The sequence below is a fragment of the Lampetra fluviatilis genome, chromosome 23, assembly GCF_964198595.1.
Source record: "Lampetra fluviatilis chromosome 23, kcLamFluv1.1, whole genome shotgun sequence".
NCBI lineage: Eukaryota > Metazoa > Chordata > Hyperoartia > Petromyzontiformes > Petromyzontidae > Lampetra > Lampetra fluviatilis.
Genome location: NC_136297.1, coordinates 4563913 through 4581921, shown reverse-complemented (window position 1 = coordinate 4581921; position 18009 = coordinate 4563913). Strand labels below are relative to the sequence as shown.

General features: G+C 54.4%; 1 protein-coding gene across 1 annotated transcript; it reads left to right on the top strand.

The window, feature by feature from the left end:
- Positions 1 to 764: 764 nt before the first annotated feature.
- Positions 765 to 16769, top strand: LOC144940858 (arylacetamide deacetylase-like). Its single transcript, XM_078867349.1, has 7 exons — positions 765 to 827; positions 5148 to 5309; positions 7187 to 7439; positions 9149 to 9212; positions 10430 to 10610; positions 14229 to 14335; positions 16748 to 16769. Exons 2-7 carry the CDS (start codon positions 5163 to 5165, stop codon positions 16767 to 16769), a joined length of 774 nt encoding a protein of 257 aa, XP_078723475.1. The 5' UTR covers positions 765 to 827; positions 5148 to 5162.
- Positions 16770 to 18009: the final 1240 nt, after the last annotated feature.

Genomic DNA, 18009 nt, shown 5'->3' with positions numbered 1-18009 from the left:
ATATACTGGTTGAGGGTGGGAGGAGCCAAGGTCGGCCCTGAATATAATTTTTTATTTTTGTGAGGTTCGGGGCGGCTGAAGCACGCTGTTAGGAAAGAGCCTTTGTTGTGTAAACTAGGTGCGGATGATTAACCACTGGCACGTCGATTTCCCACGAAGTAGTACTGCTTATCACTGTATCGACCCTGACTGATGATGATGGTAACATTTAATATTCACGCTATACTTCCAGCGCAACGCTAGGACTGTCACGAGGCTGCTGTGTGATGACCCCCGTGTAGCCTTAACAGACTGTTGGGGCAAGTGCTGTTAGCGAGCAGCACCTATGAAGGCCGGCACTGTGGCACACGAGGAGGTGGGAGGCCAGCACCACGCCTCGGTCGCCTTTGTCTCCCTCGTGGCGATGTTTACTACACACCGCACCAGGTACTCAGTTGAGGCTGAGTCGGCCTAGGGGAGGCCAAGGATCGGTTCAGATAATCCTCACTGGTGTTGTTGGTTGGCTTTAGCGGGAATCAAAGTAACGCAGAGCTCGCTAACCACAGCGCCACCGCTCCCCTTATGTTATGGCCCCTCCTCCTCACACAAGCCCCTCCCCTTCACACAAGCCCCTCCCCCTCACACAAGCCCCTCCCCCTCAAACAAGCCCCTCCCCCTCACACAAGCCCCTCCCTCTAACACACAAGCCCCTCCCCCACAGCCCCTCAGACTCAGGCTCCTCCCCTTCACACACAAGCTCCTCCCCCCTCCACCACCTCCGCGGCTCCACGTGGGCCCAGCTGAAGGGGCAGTGGAGTTCAACTCGCGGTGAGGCTTCTCCTCACCAGGTGAGTGGCGTGTGGCCGAGCTGTGGGTGGGTGAGGGTGAGTGAGTGTGAGGGTGAGTGAGGGTGAGTGAGTGTGAGTGAGTGTGAGGGTGAGTGAGGGTGAGTGAGTGAGGCTTCTCCTCACCAGGTGAGTGGCGTGTGGCCGAGCTGTGGGTGGGTGAGTGAGTGAGGGTTAGCGAGTGAGTGAGGGTGAGTGAGTGAGGGTGAGTGAGTGTGAGTGAGTGTGAGTGAGTGAAGGTGAGTGAGTGAGGGTGAGTGAGTGAGTGAGAGTGAGTGAGGCTTCTCCTCACCAGGTGAGTGGCGTGTGGCCGAGCTGTGGGTGGGTGAGTGAGTGAGGGTGAGCGAGTGAGTGAGGGTGAGTGAGTGAGTGTGAGTGAGTGAGGCTTCTCCTCACCAGGTGAGTGGCGTGTGGCCGAGCTGTGGGTGAGTGAGTGAGGGTGAGCGAGTGAGTGAGGGTGAGTGAGGGTGAGTGAGTGAGTGAGTGTGAGTGAGTGAGGCTTCTCCTCACCAGGTGAGTGGCGTGTGGCCGAGCTGTGGGTGGGTGAGTGAGTGAGGGTGAGCGAGTGAGTGAAGGTGAGTGAGTGAGGGTGAGTGAGGCTTCTCCTCACCAGGTGAGTGGCGTGTGGCCGAGCTGTGGGTGAGTGAGGGTGAGTGAGGGTGAGTGAGTGAGAGTGAGCGAGTGAGTGAGGGTGAGCGAGTGAGTGAGGGTGAAAGGGTGAGTGAGTGAGGGTGAGTGAGTGTGGGTGAGTGAGTGTGAGTGAGGGTGAGCGGTGGCGCAGCGGTGAGCACGCTGCGTTACGTGACCTACGACCCGAGTTCGATTCCCGCTCACGGCCAACATCGGTGACGATTATCCGAACCGGTCCTGGGGGCCTCTCTCCTAGGTCAACTCGGCCCCAAATGAGTACCTGGTGGGCGGTGTGCAGTAAACATCGTCACTGGGGAGACAAAGGCGGCCGGGCGTGGTGCTGGCCACCTCGCACCCCTCGTGTGCCGTGCCGGCCTTCATCGGTGCTACTCGCTAACAGCACTTGCCCCGACAGTCTGTTAAAGGCTATACGGGGATCTTTGTCTTTGTGTGTATGTGGGCTACCCCTAGGTCGACTTGGCCTTGAATTACAACGAGTCGCCGTCTTTGGTGTGGCACACCAGCAGCGTGTTGTGGTGGCGTGGTAGTGACCCCTCGTGGTAGTTGCAGTGTTGGTGATGGTTGTTGTAGTGGTGGTTGTAGTGTTGGTGGTGATTGTCGTGGTAGTTGCAGTGTTGGTGATGGTGGTTGTAGTGGTGGTTGTAGTTGTAGTGGTGGTGATGGTTGTTGTTCGTGGTGGTTGTTGTAGTGGTAGTTGTAGTGTTGATGGTGGTTGTAGTGGTGGTTGTAGTTGCAGTGTTGGTGATGGTTGTTGTAGTGGTGGTTGTAGTTGTAGTGTTGGTGATGGTTGTTGTTAGTGGTGGTTGTTGTAGTGGTAGTTGCAGTGTTGGTGATGGTTGTTGTAGTGGTGGTTGTAGTGGTAGTTGTAGTGGTGGTTATTGTTGTTGCAGTGTTGTAGTGGTGGTTGTAGTGGTGGTTGTAGTGGTGGTGATGGTTGTTGCAGTGTTGGTGATGGTTGTTGTAGTGGTGGTTGTAGTGGTGGTTGCAGTGTTGGTGATGGTTGTGAAGTGGTAGTTGCAGTGTTGATGGTGATTTAGTGTTGGTGATGGTTGTGTAGTTGTAGTTGCAGTGTTGGTGGTGATTGCAGTGTTGGTGATGGTTGTTGTGGTGGTGGTTGTAGTGGTGGTTGTACTGTTGTAGTGTCGTTGATGGTGGTTGTTGTAGTGGTAGTTATTATTCGTGATTGTTGTTGTAGTGGTGGATATTATTTGGTTGTTGATGGTTGTCGTGTGAGTGGAGTGGTGGTCAGTATTAGTTGGCAGCGTACCGCTCAGCACGCACAATTAACACCGCAACTAATTAACTAATCCGAGCAATTAGGACTAATTAATTATAACGTCATACAATTACCAACATCGCCGACGTAACCGATATTTTGCCAGTCACGTACCGACGACGTTAATCACTGACTCGGTTATTTAATACACATTTGGTGAGGGAAATAAACTGTTAAATAAAGAATTTGTTTGACTAAAATAGCAATAGTAAAAATTTCATTCATCTTCTTGGTTCTTTCGGTAAAGTCACGTAGAAGGGAAATAATAAAATAATACAAATATGAAACAATAAAATGACGATTGCTTGTGTTGCAGTCGAAACATCGTGAGAATTGTATTGTTTTATATTTTTATTATTTTATTATGACTTTTCCGAAAGAACCAAGAATATAAAATGTCTTCTTGGTTCTCTCGGTAAAGTCATCACGTAGAAGGGAAATAATAAAGTAATAAAAATAAAACATAATAAAATAATTCTCACGACGTTTCGGCCACAACGCAAGCAGCCGCCCTCAGGTGAAGAACATGTCTGCCGGAAAGACTCCCTGCAGTCAAGACAGCGTCTTGTACATTTGCACTCCGCTGGCGAATGAAGTTGGCTAACTATGCGGTGGTCTTAACAACGGAGGAGTTTGTGGTGCGTCAATTGCATAGCCGTCAACCCATCACGGTTCAACCCCGTCTTCTTGTACAGGGAAATTGAGTTTTCAGGTCCATACGGCGTACAGCCGTTTGAATACAATGCGAAAAAATGTGTCTGTGTTTTTGTTTCTCCCTTGTTATAGGACTTTGTAGAATGAACGTTGAGATTTATAAGGCTGAGCAATAATGTCTGAATTGGTCTGTAATAATGTCTGTAATAAGGCGGCAGGGCACTGTTAAGGGATTGACAGTTGTGTCAATGTTCAACCCGAAGCTGGAGTCAACCCTCGACCTTGAACCTGATTTGACCTCTTCCCACGCACGCCGGCCTGATTGGAGGCTGCCATTTCCCCCTCATTCGCTGGGACCTCCGTCCGGTTAATAAGAACAATAATTTAAATGTATTAAGCACCCGTGAAGAAATCGTTCTCAGTGGCGCTGTGCGTGGAACGCCGGAAAATAGTTTTAACAACAACCAAGTAACGAAGAAAGGATAAATGCGGTTTTAAAATAACTAAAGAGAGAAAGCAGTTAGCCCGTTACCCCATCTTTGTATATCTCCTGCATTTAATAAAAAAAATCCGTGGAAGCACTCACAGTTTCTCGGTCATCACTGGGTCTATCACCACACGATACCGGTTACCAGACCTGGGTAACCGGGCAATTCCCGGACAGGTGGAAAGCCTAATGGGTGGGAGAGTGGCTGAGTCGGAGAGTGGCTGAGTGAGTGACCGAGTAAGTGAGTGGCTGGGTGAATAACTGAGTGAGTGAGTGGCTGGGTGAGTGAGTGGCTGGGTGAATAACTGAGTGAGTGAGTGGCTGGGTGAGTGAGTGGCTGGGTGAATAACTGAGTGAGGAGTGGCTGGGTGAATAACTGAGTGAGTGACCGAGTGAGTGAGTGACCGAGTGAGTGAGTGGCTGGGTGGGTGAGTGGCTCGGTGAGTGAGTGACTCAATGAGCTACTCGGCAAATGAATGAATTGATGGATAAGTGAGTTAATGAATGGGTATGGTTGCCACCATATTCCATAGACCAAACCCACGACAGATCCCAATCCCCTCGGACTGTCCTGGTCTGACCTGGACAGATGGCAACTCTACCCCCCTCCCACCCCAATTTGCTCTAATAATAACACTGAGGAGTTGTCGTGCGTAACAGTCAGTGACTTATTTAGTACAAGCGAGCCAGCTCTGCTGACATTGAAATTATGCAGTCCCAGAAGAGGGCCCTTTGTGCTGATTGGATGTGTAAAATTACACTTTGTTTATGTGGAGGGACCGCCATGTGAAGGAGGCACGTCTATTTGGTTATTTATATTCACCACGATGTGAATTATTGTTTTAGGTCGAATGTAACCTAACCCTCACCCCCCCCTCTCTCCACTCACCCCGACGTGACCCCACTCACCCCCACGTGACCCCACTCACCCCACGTGACCCCACGTAACCCCACGTCTCCACTCACCCCACGTGACCCCACGCCTCCACTCACCCCACGTGACCCCACGCCTCCGCTCACCCCACGTGACCCCACGCCTCCGCTCACCCCACGTGACCCCACGTCTCCACTCACCCCACGTGACCTCGTGTCTCCACTCACCCCCATGTGACCCCTTGTCTCTACTAACCCCCCCCTCCTCCACGTCTCCACTCACCCCCACGTGACCCCACGTCCCCACTCACCCCCACGTGACCCCTTGTCTCTACTAGCCTCCTCCGCATCTCCACTCACGCCCACGTGTCCGCGTGTGCAGGTGTATCGCGTGGCCATGCCGTGGCGCGCCCTCCTGCTGTGGCCGGCCGTGCTGCTGCTGTCCCTGCTGCTGCGGCTCCTGCGGGGGCCCCTCCCCCCGGGGCTGGAGTCCCCCCGCCGACTCCGGCTCCTGGAGGCGGCAAACCTGCTGCTCGCCAGCCTGGTGCGGCCTGCTGCTGCCTGCTGCCTCCCCCTCTCTCTCTCCTGCTGTCCCCCCTGCTGTCTCCCCCTCTCTCTCTCCTGCTGTCACCCGCTGCTGTCCCCCACCCCTGCTGCCTCCACTGCTGCCTCCCCCTCTCTCTCTCCTGCTGCCCCCCACCCCTGCTGCCCCCCCCCCCTGCTGTCCCCCCTGCTGCCTCCCCCTCTCTCCTGCTGTCACCCGCTGCTGTCTCCCCCTCTCTCTCCTGCTGTCCCCCCTGCTGTCTCCCCCTCTCTCTCTCCTGCTGTCACCCGCTGCTGTCCCCCCGCTGTCTCCCCCTGCTGCCCCCCCCCCCGCTGTCCCTCCTATTGCCCCCCCTGCTGCCCCCCACCCACCCCTGCTGTCTCCCGTGGTCCTTTTGCGATCGAGTGGCGAATGCTCACGATGATCTTTCTCGGAGAATTTGATCTGCGGCTCAACAAGTAACAAATCAAACAAACAAACCACAGCAACACGCTCCATTTCAGTAACCACACCGCGTGGGGTCTTAATACTAGAAATACTACGACAGGCGACGTTTCGGGCAATGGCCCTTCTTCACAAGCAGGGGAACGTCACGAACGCAACCACGTCTGACAGGGCATTGATAACGGCGTGATTCGCACGCTCCCTCTTTAGAAGTTTCATTGTCGCGGTCGCGGTCACGCTCGGCTTTACTCACGGCATTTTATTCCCCCCCACCCTCCCTACCCCCCCCCACCTCCCTCCCCCACTTCCCTCCCTCCCATCGTCCCACCGTGACCCACCGTGACACGGCGATCGGAGATTGCGCCCAGTGGGCGCCGCAGCGTCTCACGGACTTGGGCCCCGTCCGGCGTAAGGACGGACATCGCGTTCCGTCACCTTCGCCCTGACCCTCTGAACCCCACACCCACCCCACCCACCCCCAAACTCTCGCGCAATGCTATCAGGATGAACAGCTTTAACTCGACGCATTCCTTGCCGATAACTGTGTGGCCTTGGAAATAAAAGTATAGAATAGGCGACGTTTCGGGAGAAACGGCCCTTAAGCATAGCACATCAAAGACTGTCACGAGGCTGCTGTACAAAAAAACTTTGCTCACTCACTCACTTACACTCACTCACTCTCACACACTCACTCTCACTCACTCACACTCACTCACTCTCACACACTCACTCTCACTCACTCACACTCACTCACTCTCACACACTCACTCACTCTCACTCACTCAAACTCACTCACACTCACTCACTCACACTCACTCACACTCACTCACACTCACTCATCCATACAACGTCCTCACTGCCCCACTCACTCACTCATCCAAAGACCCCACGTCCAACACCAATGGAGATTAGGCTCTAAGAAAAGCTGTCTCGGGTGTGGACCAATCAACTTCAAGGACAGTGCATATCATTATCAGAGTTGTTTCTTTAGTTTGCATTTTGACTGCTTGTTTTGTGGTTATTGCAAACATGATGCCTTGTATAAAGGTGTCAGTTTTTGTACCAGTTGAAAGGGTAAAAACCTATTACTAAAAGACCCCACGGTTCAGCCTTCAACAGACTGTAAGAGCAAGTGCTGTTAGCGAGTAGCACCTATGAAGGCCAGCACAGCACGGCACATGGGGTGGGTGGCTACCACCACGCCTGGTCGCCTTTGTCTCCCGATGGTCCATGTTTACACACCGCACTAGGTACCCTACTTGAGGCTGAGTCGACCTCGGGGAGGCCCAGGACCGGTTCAGATAACCGTCACTGATGTTGGCCGTGAGCGGGAATCTAACTGGGGTCGCCAGGTTTGTAGCGCAGCGTAGCGTTAACCACTGCGCCACCGCTCCCACACACACACACTCACTCACCTGTGCGCTCGCACCCAGGCATGGCTGGGCTCCAGGCTGGGCTTGGGGAGCCAGGTGCTGCTCATGCGGCGTCTGCGGGAAGCCGCTCTCCGCCCGTCGCACGCGACCCCCGACGACCCCGCCGTGGCCGTGCGCAACTCGTGCATCGACGGGGTCCCCGTGCGCATCTACACTCCCCGGCGAGCGGGGGGCTGGACAGCGGCGGAGACACACCGACCGCGACCCACCATCATCTTCTTCCACGGCGGCGGGTGGATGTTCGGCAGTGTGGGTGCGTGTGCGCGCACGTGTGCGGGCAGCGGTGGTGTAGCGGTTAGCGCGCTGCACTACGAACCCGGCGACCCGAGTTCGATTGCCGCTCACAGCCACCAACACCAGTGGCGATTATCTGAACCGGCCTTCGGTCTCCCCTAGATCGACTGGCGATGTGTAAAACATCGCCACTGGGGATACAAATGTGGTCGGGTGTGGTGTTGGCCACCCACCCCCTCGTGTGCCGTGCCGGCCTTTATAGGTGCTCGCTCACAGCACTTGCCCCAACAGTCTCTTAAAGGCTATACGGGGGATCTTTGTGTGCAGTGTGTGTCTGGCTAAACACCCTTCACCTCCACACTGGTGTCAAATTGTGCATTGTGGTGAGTGACACCGTTGTGTGTTTTGAGCAGTGCCAAGGGGCGGGGGGGGGTCTCTAGGCCGTTGGTAATCAGCCGATAACCCTCATGGCGCTCACGGCCACCACAGCTGCTAACGGGGGTCCGGGGAGGGGAGGTGGTGGGCGCTGGATGGCTGCAAGGGGCTGGTAACCCCCTCCACTAGGAATTCATTCAACAGACCCACGAAGAAAGAATGTGCGTGCCAGAGGCCCCCGGGGGAGAGACCGGGGTCTGTAACATCTCCTCGCCAAATTGTGTTTGGCGGAGCCAGGAGACTCAGAATCTTAATTTAGACTGGAGGAATCCGATGAGCTATGAAGCTTTTTTCACAGATGTGCAGTATGAACTGCACCCCCCCACCCTCTCCTCGGGGTTCTTATAGAAACAACAACAGCAAATCACTGTTGTTTGTGGCCGTATGGAACGTCCCAACTTTCCTCCTTGGCTCTCCCCCCCCCCCCCCTCTTATCCTATATAATCACGGTTCTCTAAACAGCTCTCTCTATTCACCACAGTAATTTTGCTGTGGCGGTTCCACCTGAAGACGGAGGCTTGTGTTGCTTCCGAAACGTCGTGATTTAATTTAGTTATCATTTTATGTTTATTTATTTATTTACGTAGTGATTTTATTTAGTTGTTCTCATTTTCTATTTATTTATTTACTTAATTTGTGATTTCATTTAGTTTTCATTTTTATTATTTTTTTCCTACGTGACTTTACCGAAAAAACCAAAGAGTACGTCCCAACTTTGTTGACGGAGGGGATGAGAGGCTGCCCATCCCTCTGTCGGGAGCTGGACTGGTCACGCCTGGACCTTAGTGAAATACCGGAGGTCCGGGAGACTTGTTCAGGCTCTAGCCACGGAGGATGAGCAGTTTGTACTTATCCGTAATAGAGATTTCTGTTTGGGTTAGATCGCGTAAATATAAATGTGTCGTGTAACCTGCCAACCATCTGACACAGCCAATTCGTAACGGGACAGACCTTACCAATTGGCTGTGTCGGGCGGTGGCGGGTTTAACAATACATTTATATTTACGTGATCTAACCCATAAAAAAATGCTTTTATGGATAATATTGGTCTCGAAAGCCCAGGTTGTATTTAGTTCTCTATTCAATCCTCTACTCGGGCACAGTAAAACTTCAAACAACAGCGAGTAGCTCTTCCGAATAAAATAAACGAAGGGGGCGTGGGAACGGGTTGACAAGGTTTGGGAAGCTGCGAGTCCCAGTCTGCTGTGGCCTAGCATGCCTCGTAGTGGGGTCGACGACGATGATGATCGTAATGATGATGGTGATGATAACATGAACTTGTATGAATCGCAGACAGCTACGACCACGTGACAAGGTTTCTGGTGAAGCGCACAGGAGCTGAGCTGATATCCGTGGAGTGAGTACCTACAAAGACAACGACACAGATCCCCAGTGGAGCCTTTGTGCGTGTGCAGTCATCAGCAGCTGGGCTGACACCACCGACACTGGCTACACTCAGTAACCCGGTTTAATCTAAACAAAGATGCCCCGTATAGCCTTTACAGACCTTTTGGGGCAAGTGCTGTTAGCGAGCAGCACTCTATGAAGGACGCCATGCCACACCGATAAAGAGGTGGGTGGCAAGGACCACGCCTGGCCGCCTTTGTCTCCCAAGTGCCGATGTTTTACACATCACACCAAGCACTCATTTGAGGTTGAGTCGACCTAGGGGAGGCTCAGGACCGGTTCATATATTTGTCACTGGTGGTGACCGTGAGCGGGAATCAAACTCGGGCCGCCGGTTTGTAGCGCAGCGCGCTAACCGCTACACTCATACACGCGCACGCATGTACGTGCGTTCAGATGTATACGCACACATTAGCGTTCGGACACGCACGCACAAACACACGCATCGTCACGTGTCTCCGTGCAAGACTCCACTTCTGACCTGTACTTTGTGTCTTTGTGCAGTCTCATCGATGATGATGATAGCGATTATGGTGATCCCTTGTTATCTATGTTAATCGAGAACCCCAGTCTCACTTGCTCTGCTCTGTCCTCTCATCTCTTCCTGTTTCATCTCATCTGGTCGTGTATGTGTTAAACAATCCGAGTAACTGGTATCGGGCAAACACCAAAATGCTGAAAATATGACCTGACAATCACTCCATAGGGATCGCACTCAGCAACAACACCGCCCTCCTACCCTGAACACTTGCCAGGGCACTCCTGAAAAAGAGTCCTGAGACTCAGTGAGGCTTTTCCTGGGTAAACTAGCATGACAATAATAGAATATGGTTCAACCTGGTCTCGTATTATCCCAGACATATCTGGTCTGCATCTTGTCTGGTGTCATCTGGATTCTTCATGTCATATGTGGTGTGTAATCTGGTCTCATCTGGTTTAAACTTCTCTTAGATTAATCTAATCTGGTCTCATCTGGTCCTGGACGTATATCTAATCCGATCTAATCTGCTCCCAGACTTATTTAATCTGTCCCAGTCTGATCTAATCTGGCCTCATTAGGTCCTGGAGTGATCTAATCTGGTCTCATCTGGTTCCAGACTTATCTAATCCGGTCCCATACTGATGTTATCCGGTTTCATTCGGTCTCCTGCGATCTCCCCCTGGCAGGTACCGGCTGGCCCCGGAGCACCCGTTCCCGGTGCCGCTGGGCGACTGCGTGCGCGTGGCACGCTCCGTACTGGGTGGCGGCACCGTGGGGCCGGTGGCGCTGTGCGGGGACAGCGCGGGGGGCAACCTCGCCACCGCCGTGGCGCTCACGCTCGCCAGGGACGCACGCACGGGAGGGCGGGTGAGCGAGAGGGTGAGCGCGAGGGTGAGCGAGGGGGTGAGCGAGGGGGTGAGTGAGGGTGAGTGGAAACCTCGCCACGGCCATGGTGCTCACGCTCGCCAGGGACGCACGCACGGGGCGGCGGGTGAGCGAGAGGGTGAGCGAGAGGGTGAGCGAGAGGGTGAGCGAGAGGGTGAGTGAGGGTGAGCGGCAACCTCGCCACCGCCGTGGTGCTCACGCTCGCCAGGGACGCACGCACGGGAGGGCGGGTGAGCGAGAGGGTGAGCGAGGGTGAGTGAGGGTGAGCGGGAGGGTGAGTGAGGGTGAGCGGGAGGGTGAGTGAGGGTGAGCGGGAGGGTGAGCGAGAGGGTGAGTGAGGGTGAGCGGCAACCTCGCCACGGCCATGGTGCTCAACCTCACCAGGGTCGCACACAGGGGGCGGCGGGTGAGCGAGAGGGTGAGAGGCTTAGCGAGGGTGAAAGATGGTGTGAGTGCGAGGGTGAGAGGTTAGTGTGATTGAGCAATGGTGAGGGTGAGTGAGAGGGTGAGGGATGGTGTGAGTGAGGACAGAAAACGATGATGATGATGTAACGACATCGATGAGCTTTCAACAACACGCGCACAGACACGCGGAGAAAAAGCACTCGGCCCTTTGCGGATTGTGCAAAACCATCAGCAGTTCCTGAAGAACTCCATAGCAGAGATCGCAAACGGGTTTTGATTCCTTACCCGTACCCGTACCCGGCCGCACCAGGGTCGCAAACGGGTAGCCGTACCCGTACCCGGCCGTACCCTACCCGTACCCGGCCGGGTACGGGTAGGGTACGGCCGGGTACCCGATTGCGATTGCGACCTCTGGGATGAAGCCATGTTGCAGGCGCGGGTGGGTTGATTCTAGGAACTTGAATTGTGAGAAGAGACAAGACGTTGGGAAATGAGTGATAAACAGTTACTCACCAGTGACTCAGGGTCTACCCGTACCCGGCCGCACCAGGGTCGCAAACGGATACCCGTACCCGTACCCGGCCGGGTACGGGTAGCCGAGTATCGGGTAGGGTACGGGTATCGGGTACCCGGTTGCGACCTCTGCTCCATAGTTGGCCTTCTTGTCTTCAGCAACGATGAAAATAAACTTGAGCGACTGTGACCGAGCGAGACAGAGATAGGCAACCGTAGAGCGGGGGTTTCCTCGTCATCAGGACTCACCAGCACAGTAGCAGTGAGTCACCAGAATCTGAATATTTATATTTTAACTGTAGAACGTTTTCACAGGTGTCCAGTAGGGGCAGATCAGAAAGTGACAACAACAAACAATACAATAGGAAAGGTAAGCAAGTCACTGAAAAAAATATTTTTACTTTCATTGTTTTTTTTCAGTAAAGTCACGTATGTAGAAATAAAATACAATTTTAATAAATAAAATAAATTACAATTTTATTTGATTTCTACACACGTGACTTTACCGAAAAAAAACCAATGAGTATAATTTCTGCAGTCATGAAAGCTTCAATTCTATATTAAAAATATATACATCTGTGTTTAATTTACCAGCTAAAACCCCACTGAGCTATTAGCTTATTTTTCATCACAAATGATGGCTCCGACGAATTGGCTTATCATCACGTGGACATATACAGCAGCGCTCACTGCTGCAGAGTCCGCTTCTGGGAGCCGTCGTACGCTGTGGAGTCACTAGGCCCAAACTGTGGGGCCCACGCAGTTGCTTGGCTCATGCCAACAACACTGGTCAACAAAAAAAAACATTTTTTTCTGGCCTGGACTTTTGCAGCTGTTTTAGACTAATTTCAGGGTGCCAATTCCAAATCTGATCTCAGATTTGCTCTATCACATCTCATTTTATGCTAGCGGCATACCCCATTTTGATTGATTTTATCCGAAATTAGCTCTGTTACTTATGATTGCAAGTTGTTGCGAGTAAATGACTGCTTTAGTGTTAAAATATGGTGCTGTATTTTTAGTATAGTGTGTTTATAATATCATTTTATGTAGATATCCACATTTATTTAATAGTTTTCTTCTGCAGTTTTTATTGAAAATGCAATATTTGATATCTCAAAAACCTGATGTGATAGACAAAAACCGATGCCAGATTTGGAATCAGCACCCCAAAATTACCTTAAAACCGTTGGAATACCTTATGCCAGAAAAAGTGTGTTGACCAGTGCACTCATCGCTCCCGACTATTCGCACTCGCAGGAGGGCACGGGGCCGGTGGGCTGTGTGAAGCCAGTTCAACACCTCGTGGTAGGCTTTCACGGACAATGTTATCCATCGTCGAGGTTTTTTTTGGATTAGATGGCAAAAAATTAACCCGTAAAAAACTAAGTTTTTCACTATAAATCCTTTATATGCGTGGCATCGGTTTTATTTTATTATTCATTTCTGTTTTTCTTGAGTAAGAGTTTCATTTTTATCACGTTGGTATTTTAAATAAAATATGAAAAAAAAAATTCCTAAAAAGTGGAAAATTTAGGAAAAAAAATTTCACGAAAATAAATTGTCACGCACGACGAGTCTGTGTGCAAAATATCAGCTCGATTGGATCACGGGAAGTGGGTTAAAAAACGACCGAAAGATTTGCACGGTCGTAAGCGCGCAAGCAAGCAAGCAAGTGAACTTAATAGTAAGGATTAAAAAATATCAATGTGTTGTTCAAACAAAACGTGTCAATTTAGTTACGAGTTCAGCACAGGCCGGTCGCGTGTTGGAGAGTAAACCCACTACGACGTTTATAATTCGAGTACTGTGGCATTTCGCCGTTAATCATAACAACAACCAGGTGTATCAGGCGAATAGCCAGCATTGTGAAACCGCTAACCCGCTCGCTTGTCACAGTTCCTATGATTCTAGATTTGAAGCTTTCGTGACTGCAAAGATTCATATTCTTAGGTTTTTTCGGTAAAGTCACGTAGGTAAAAAATTAATCCGCACCTAGTTTACACAATAAAGGCTCATTCCTAACAGCGTGCTTCAGCCGCACCGAACCTCACAAAAATAATATTCAGGGCCCACCTTGGCTCCTCCCACCCTCAACCAGTATATATACAAATACTGTTTTCTTGGTATTTCTCTCACTTGATACAGCTATCGTGCTGTGACGGTTTCACCTGAAGACGGAAGCTTGTGTTGCCTCCGAAACGTCGTGATTTTTATTTTTTATTTATTTAACTTTTATTAATTAAAAATTTTTACCTACGTGACTTTACCGAAAAAACCTAAGAATAAGTTCCTATGATCACTGTTTCATTGGTTTCGTGGCTTTATTTTCGTGATTTCGAAAAGTGTATTGGTTTAGCCACGTTTGTTTGTCGTAGTACAGAGTTAGTCTGATGGCCTTAATCTAAGTTGTCTTGTGGTTGTTGTTGGTTGTTTGACTTGCATCCCACTGGGATTTTTGCACACAGCGTTGGTGTACGGTGTTTTTTTCTGCAATATTTTGCTTCCTTTTCTTGGATTTTCTGTTTGCACTCAGTCACACATAGTCACTTTAAGATGTTTTCTTGTTCATGTTTTAGTTTTTTGTTTGTTGCGGTTGCACCCGATTCAAGAGCCGAATGGCTCACAGGGCTATACCTAATACATGAACTTGACTTGAACTTGAACCCCTCCCCCCCGCAGCCCCTCCCCTCGGCCCAGCCGGTGGCGCTGGCGCTGCTCTACCCGTCGCTGCAGATGATCGACCTGAATCTGGCGTCGCACGCGCAGAGCGATGCCGTGCCGGTGCTGTCACGTGCACGCACCGCCGCCTGCTGCCTCGCCTACATAGGGGCACCGCAGGTGCGGGGCTGGGGGGGGGGGGCGCAGGGGTTGGTGGGTGGGTGGTGGGAGGGGGAGCGCCGCCGGTGCAGGGAGGAGGCGCCGCAAGCGTGGGGGGCTGTAGGTGCGGGGGGGGGGGGGGGCGCGGTGGGGTGGGGGGCGAGGAGCCGTGGGGGTGGGTGGGGGGAGTGCCGCAGGTGCAGGTGGGGGGAGGTGGGGGGAGGCGGGGGTCGTGGTGGGGGCAATGGAGATGGTGGGAGGCGGTGCCGATGTGAGTAGGGGTGGTGGAGGTGGTGATGGCGGTGGTGGTGAAGGTGGCGTTGGTAGTGACGGACTTGGAGTTTAAGGTTGTGGTGCAGATGGTGGTGGAGGCAGTGATGGTGGTGGTCGTGGTGGGGGCAATGGAGATGGTGGGAGGCGGTGCCGATGTGAGTAGGGGTGGTGGAGGTGGTGATGGCGGTGGTGGTGAAGGTGGCGTTGGTAGTGACGGACTTGGAGTTTAAGGTTGTGGTGCAGATGGTGGTGGAGGCAGTGATGGTGGTGGTCGTGGTGGGGGCAATGGAGATGGTGGGAGGCGGTGCCGATGTGAGTAGGGGTGGTGGAGGTGGTGATGGCGGTGGTGGTGAAGGTGGCGTTGGTAGTGACGGACTTGGAGTTTAAGGTTGTGGTGTAGATGGTGGTGGAGGCAGTGATGGTGGTGGTCGTGGTGGGGGCAATGGAGATGGTGGGAGGCGGTGCCGATGTGAGTAGGGGTGGTGGAGGTGGTGATGGCGGTGGTGGTGAAGGTGGCGTTGGTAGTGACGGACTTGGAGTTTAAGGTTGTGGTGTAGATGGTGGTGGAGGCAGTGATGGTGGTGGTCGTGGCGATGGTGATGGAGGAGTCAGCGTTTCCCTTGGTACCACACACATCGTCGCACGCACCAGATTTGGCGATGGCCTTTGCGACGACCAAGACGGTGGTCGCACTGCTAGCCACCACATCCCTGATGATAACACAAACGGTGCTGCTGATGAATCAACTGGTGGTGACGCTGCTGCTGCTGGTGACGCTGCTGCTGCTGGTGACGCTGCTGCTGGTGATGACGCTGCTTCTGCTGGTGACGCTGCTGCTGGTGATGACGCTGCTGCTGCTGGTGACGCTGCTTCTGATGGTGATGCTGCTGCTGCTGGTGACGCTGCTGCTGCTGGTGATGCTGCTGCTGGTGATGACGCTGCTTCTGATGGTGACGCTGCTGCTGCTGGTGATGCTGCTGCTGGTGACGCTGCTGCTGGTGATGACGCTGCTTCTGATGGTGACGCTGCTGCTGGTGACGCTGCTGCTGCTGGTGACGCTGCTGCTGGTGATGACGCTGCTTCTGATGGTGACGCTGCTGCTGGTGACGCTGCTGCTGCTGGTGACGCTGCTGCTGGTGATGACGCTGCTTCTGATGGTGATGCTGCTGCTGCTGGTGATGCTGCTGCTGGTGACGCTGCTGCTGGTGACGCTGCTGCTGCTGGTGACGCTGCTGCTGGTGATGCTGCTGCTGGTGACGCTGCTGCTGGTGATGCTGCTGCTGCTGGTGACGCTGCTGCTGGTGACGCTGCTGCTGCTGGTGATGACGCTGCTTCTGATGGTGACGCTGCTGCTGGTGACGCTGCTGCTGGTGATGCTGCTGCTGGTGATGACGCTGCTTCTGATGGTGATGCTGCTGCTGCTGGTGATGCTGCTGCTGGTGACGCTGCTGCTGGTGATGCTGCTGCTGGTGACGCTGCTGCTGCTGGTGACGCTGCTGCTGGTGATGCTGCTGCTGGTGACGCTGCTGCTGGTGATGCTGCTGCTGCTGGTGACGCTGCTGCTGGTGACGCTGCTGCTGCTGGTGATGACGCTGCTTCTGATGGTGACGCTGCTGCTGCTGGTGACGCTGCTGCTGGTGACGCTGCTGCTGGTGACGCTGCTGCTGGTGACGCTGCTGCTGGTGACGCTGCTGCTGGTGACGCTGCTGCTGGTGACGCTGCTGCTGGTGACGCTGCTGCTGGTGATGCTGCTGCTGCTGGTGACGCTGCTGCTGCTGGTGACGCTGCTGGTAACGAGGGTCGAGGGGCACTCACCGTTGCTCCCCTCCCCTGTGACCGCTCCTCATCACGCGCCACCTAGCCCAGTCTTATCAGTGACCCCGAAGTAAAAAAAAAAATTTTAGTCAGATATTGAGCCCTGTGTCTGTGTTGGCCGACCCCCCGCGCCTCCCCCTGCCCCCTGCCCCGCGCCTCTCCCTGCCCCCTGCCCCGCGCCTCTCCCTGCCCCCTGCCCCTGCCTCTCCCTGCCCCCTGCCCCGCGCCTCTCCCTGCCCCCTGCCCCGCGCCTCTCCCTGCCCCCTGCCCCGCGCCTCTCCCTGCCCCCGCAGGAGCTCGTGCCGGCCTTGCTGAAGGGGCAGCACAGCTCCCCGCGTCACCGCGCCGGCCTCCGGGCCCTCGTGCAGGAGGAGGAGGAGGCAGCTTTGGCGCAAGAGGGCGGAGAGGGAGCGGCTCACGGGTTCACAGCCTCCACGCACGAGGATCCCAGCGTGAGGAGGAGGAGGAGGATGAGGAGGAAGCTGAGAACGTCTCAGCCAGGAGGCGTCACGCCGTGTGGGGTGCCCGGCGTGGGTGACGCTGGCGGAAAGGCGACGGAATATTCCGGTGATGGAGGAGGTGTCGGTGGAGGAGGTATCGAGCGTGGGTTTGACGGCTTCGCTAGTGGTGTCGGCGAAGGCGGTTACGGTGTGTATGACGCCTGTGATGATGGCGATGGTGATGATGAGGATGGTGGTGGTGTCGATGACGGCGGCGAAACCGGCGTTGCCAACGATCGCAACGCCGGCCTCGCCGCGGCCGACGGCGGCGCGGAGCGGCGGCCTCCTCCCCCAGGCCTCTCCTGGATGGCGCGCGCCTGCCTGGACCCCCTGCTGTGCCCGCTGGCGGTGGGCGACGGGTGGCTGCGCCGCCTCCCGCGCCGCCTCTTCGTGCTGAGCTGCGAGCACGACGTGCTGCGCGACGAGGCCCGGGCCCTGGCGGCACGCGCCCGCCGCTGCGGCCTGCGCGTCACGCGGCACCACGCGGCGCACGGCTTCCACGGCGTCCTCAACTTCTACGGGAGGGACGGGCGGGGGACGGCCGCGGGGTGGCCCGGCGGCGATGGCGGCGGCGATGGTGGTGGTAGAGGCGGTGGAGTTGATGGAGGCGATGGTGGTGGAGGCGGTGGAGTTGATGGAGGCGATGGTGGTGGTCTTGGTGGAGCTGATGGCCGTGTTCGTGATGGTGGAGTCGCTACGGTTGATGTTCACAGCGATCACGACGATGCTAGTGGTGGTGGTGGACACACTCGTACCCGTCACATCGCTGCCAACAATGACAACAACCCTGCTGCTGCTGATGGTGATGATGATGATGCCGACGACGATGATGAATCCTCCGACCGTGCTGCTGATGTCGACGATGACAGTGACGATGACGACGGTGGAGGAGGAGGTGGCGATGGTGCCGAGCGGCCTCCGGCCAGCGGGCCGTGCTGGCTGTGCGCGTGGTTCTGGCCGAGCCCCGTGTGCTGGCTCTGCTCGAGGCCCATCATCGCCTTCCGCTGCGGCGAGGAGGCCCTGGAGGCCACCGCCGCGTTCTTGCGACGCAGCCT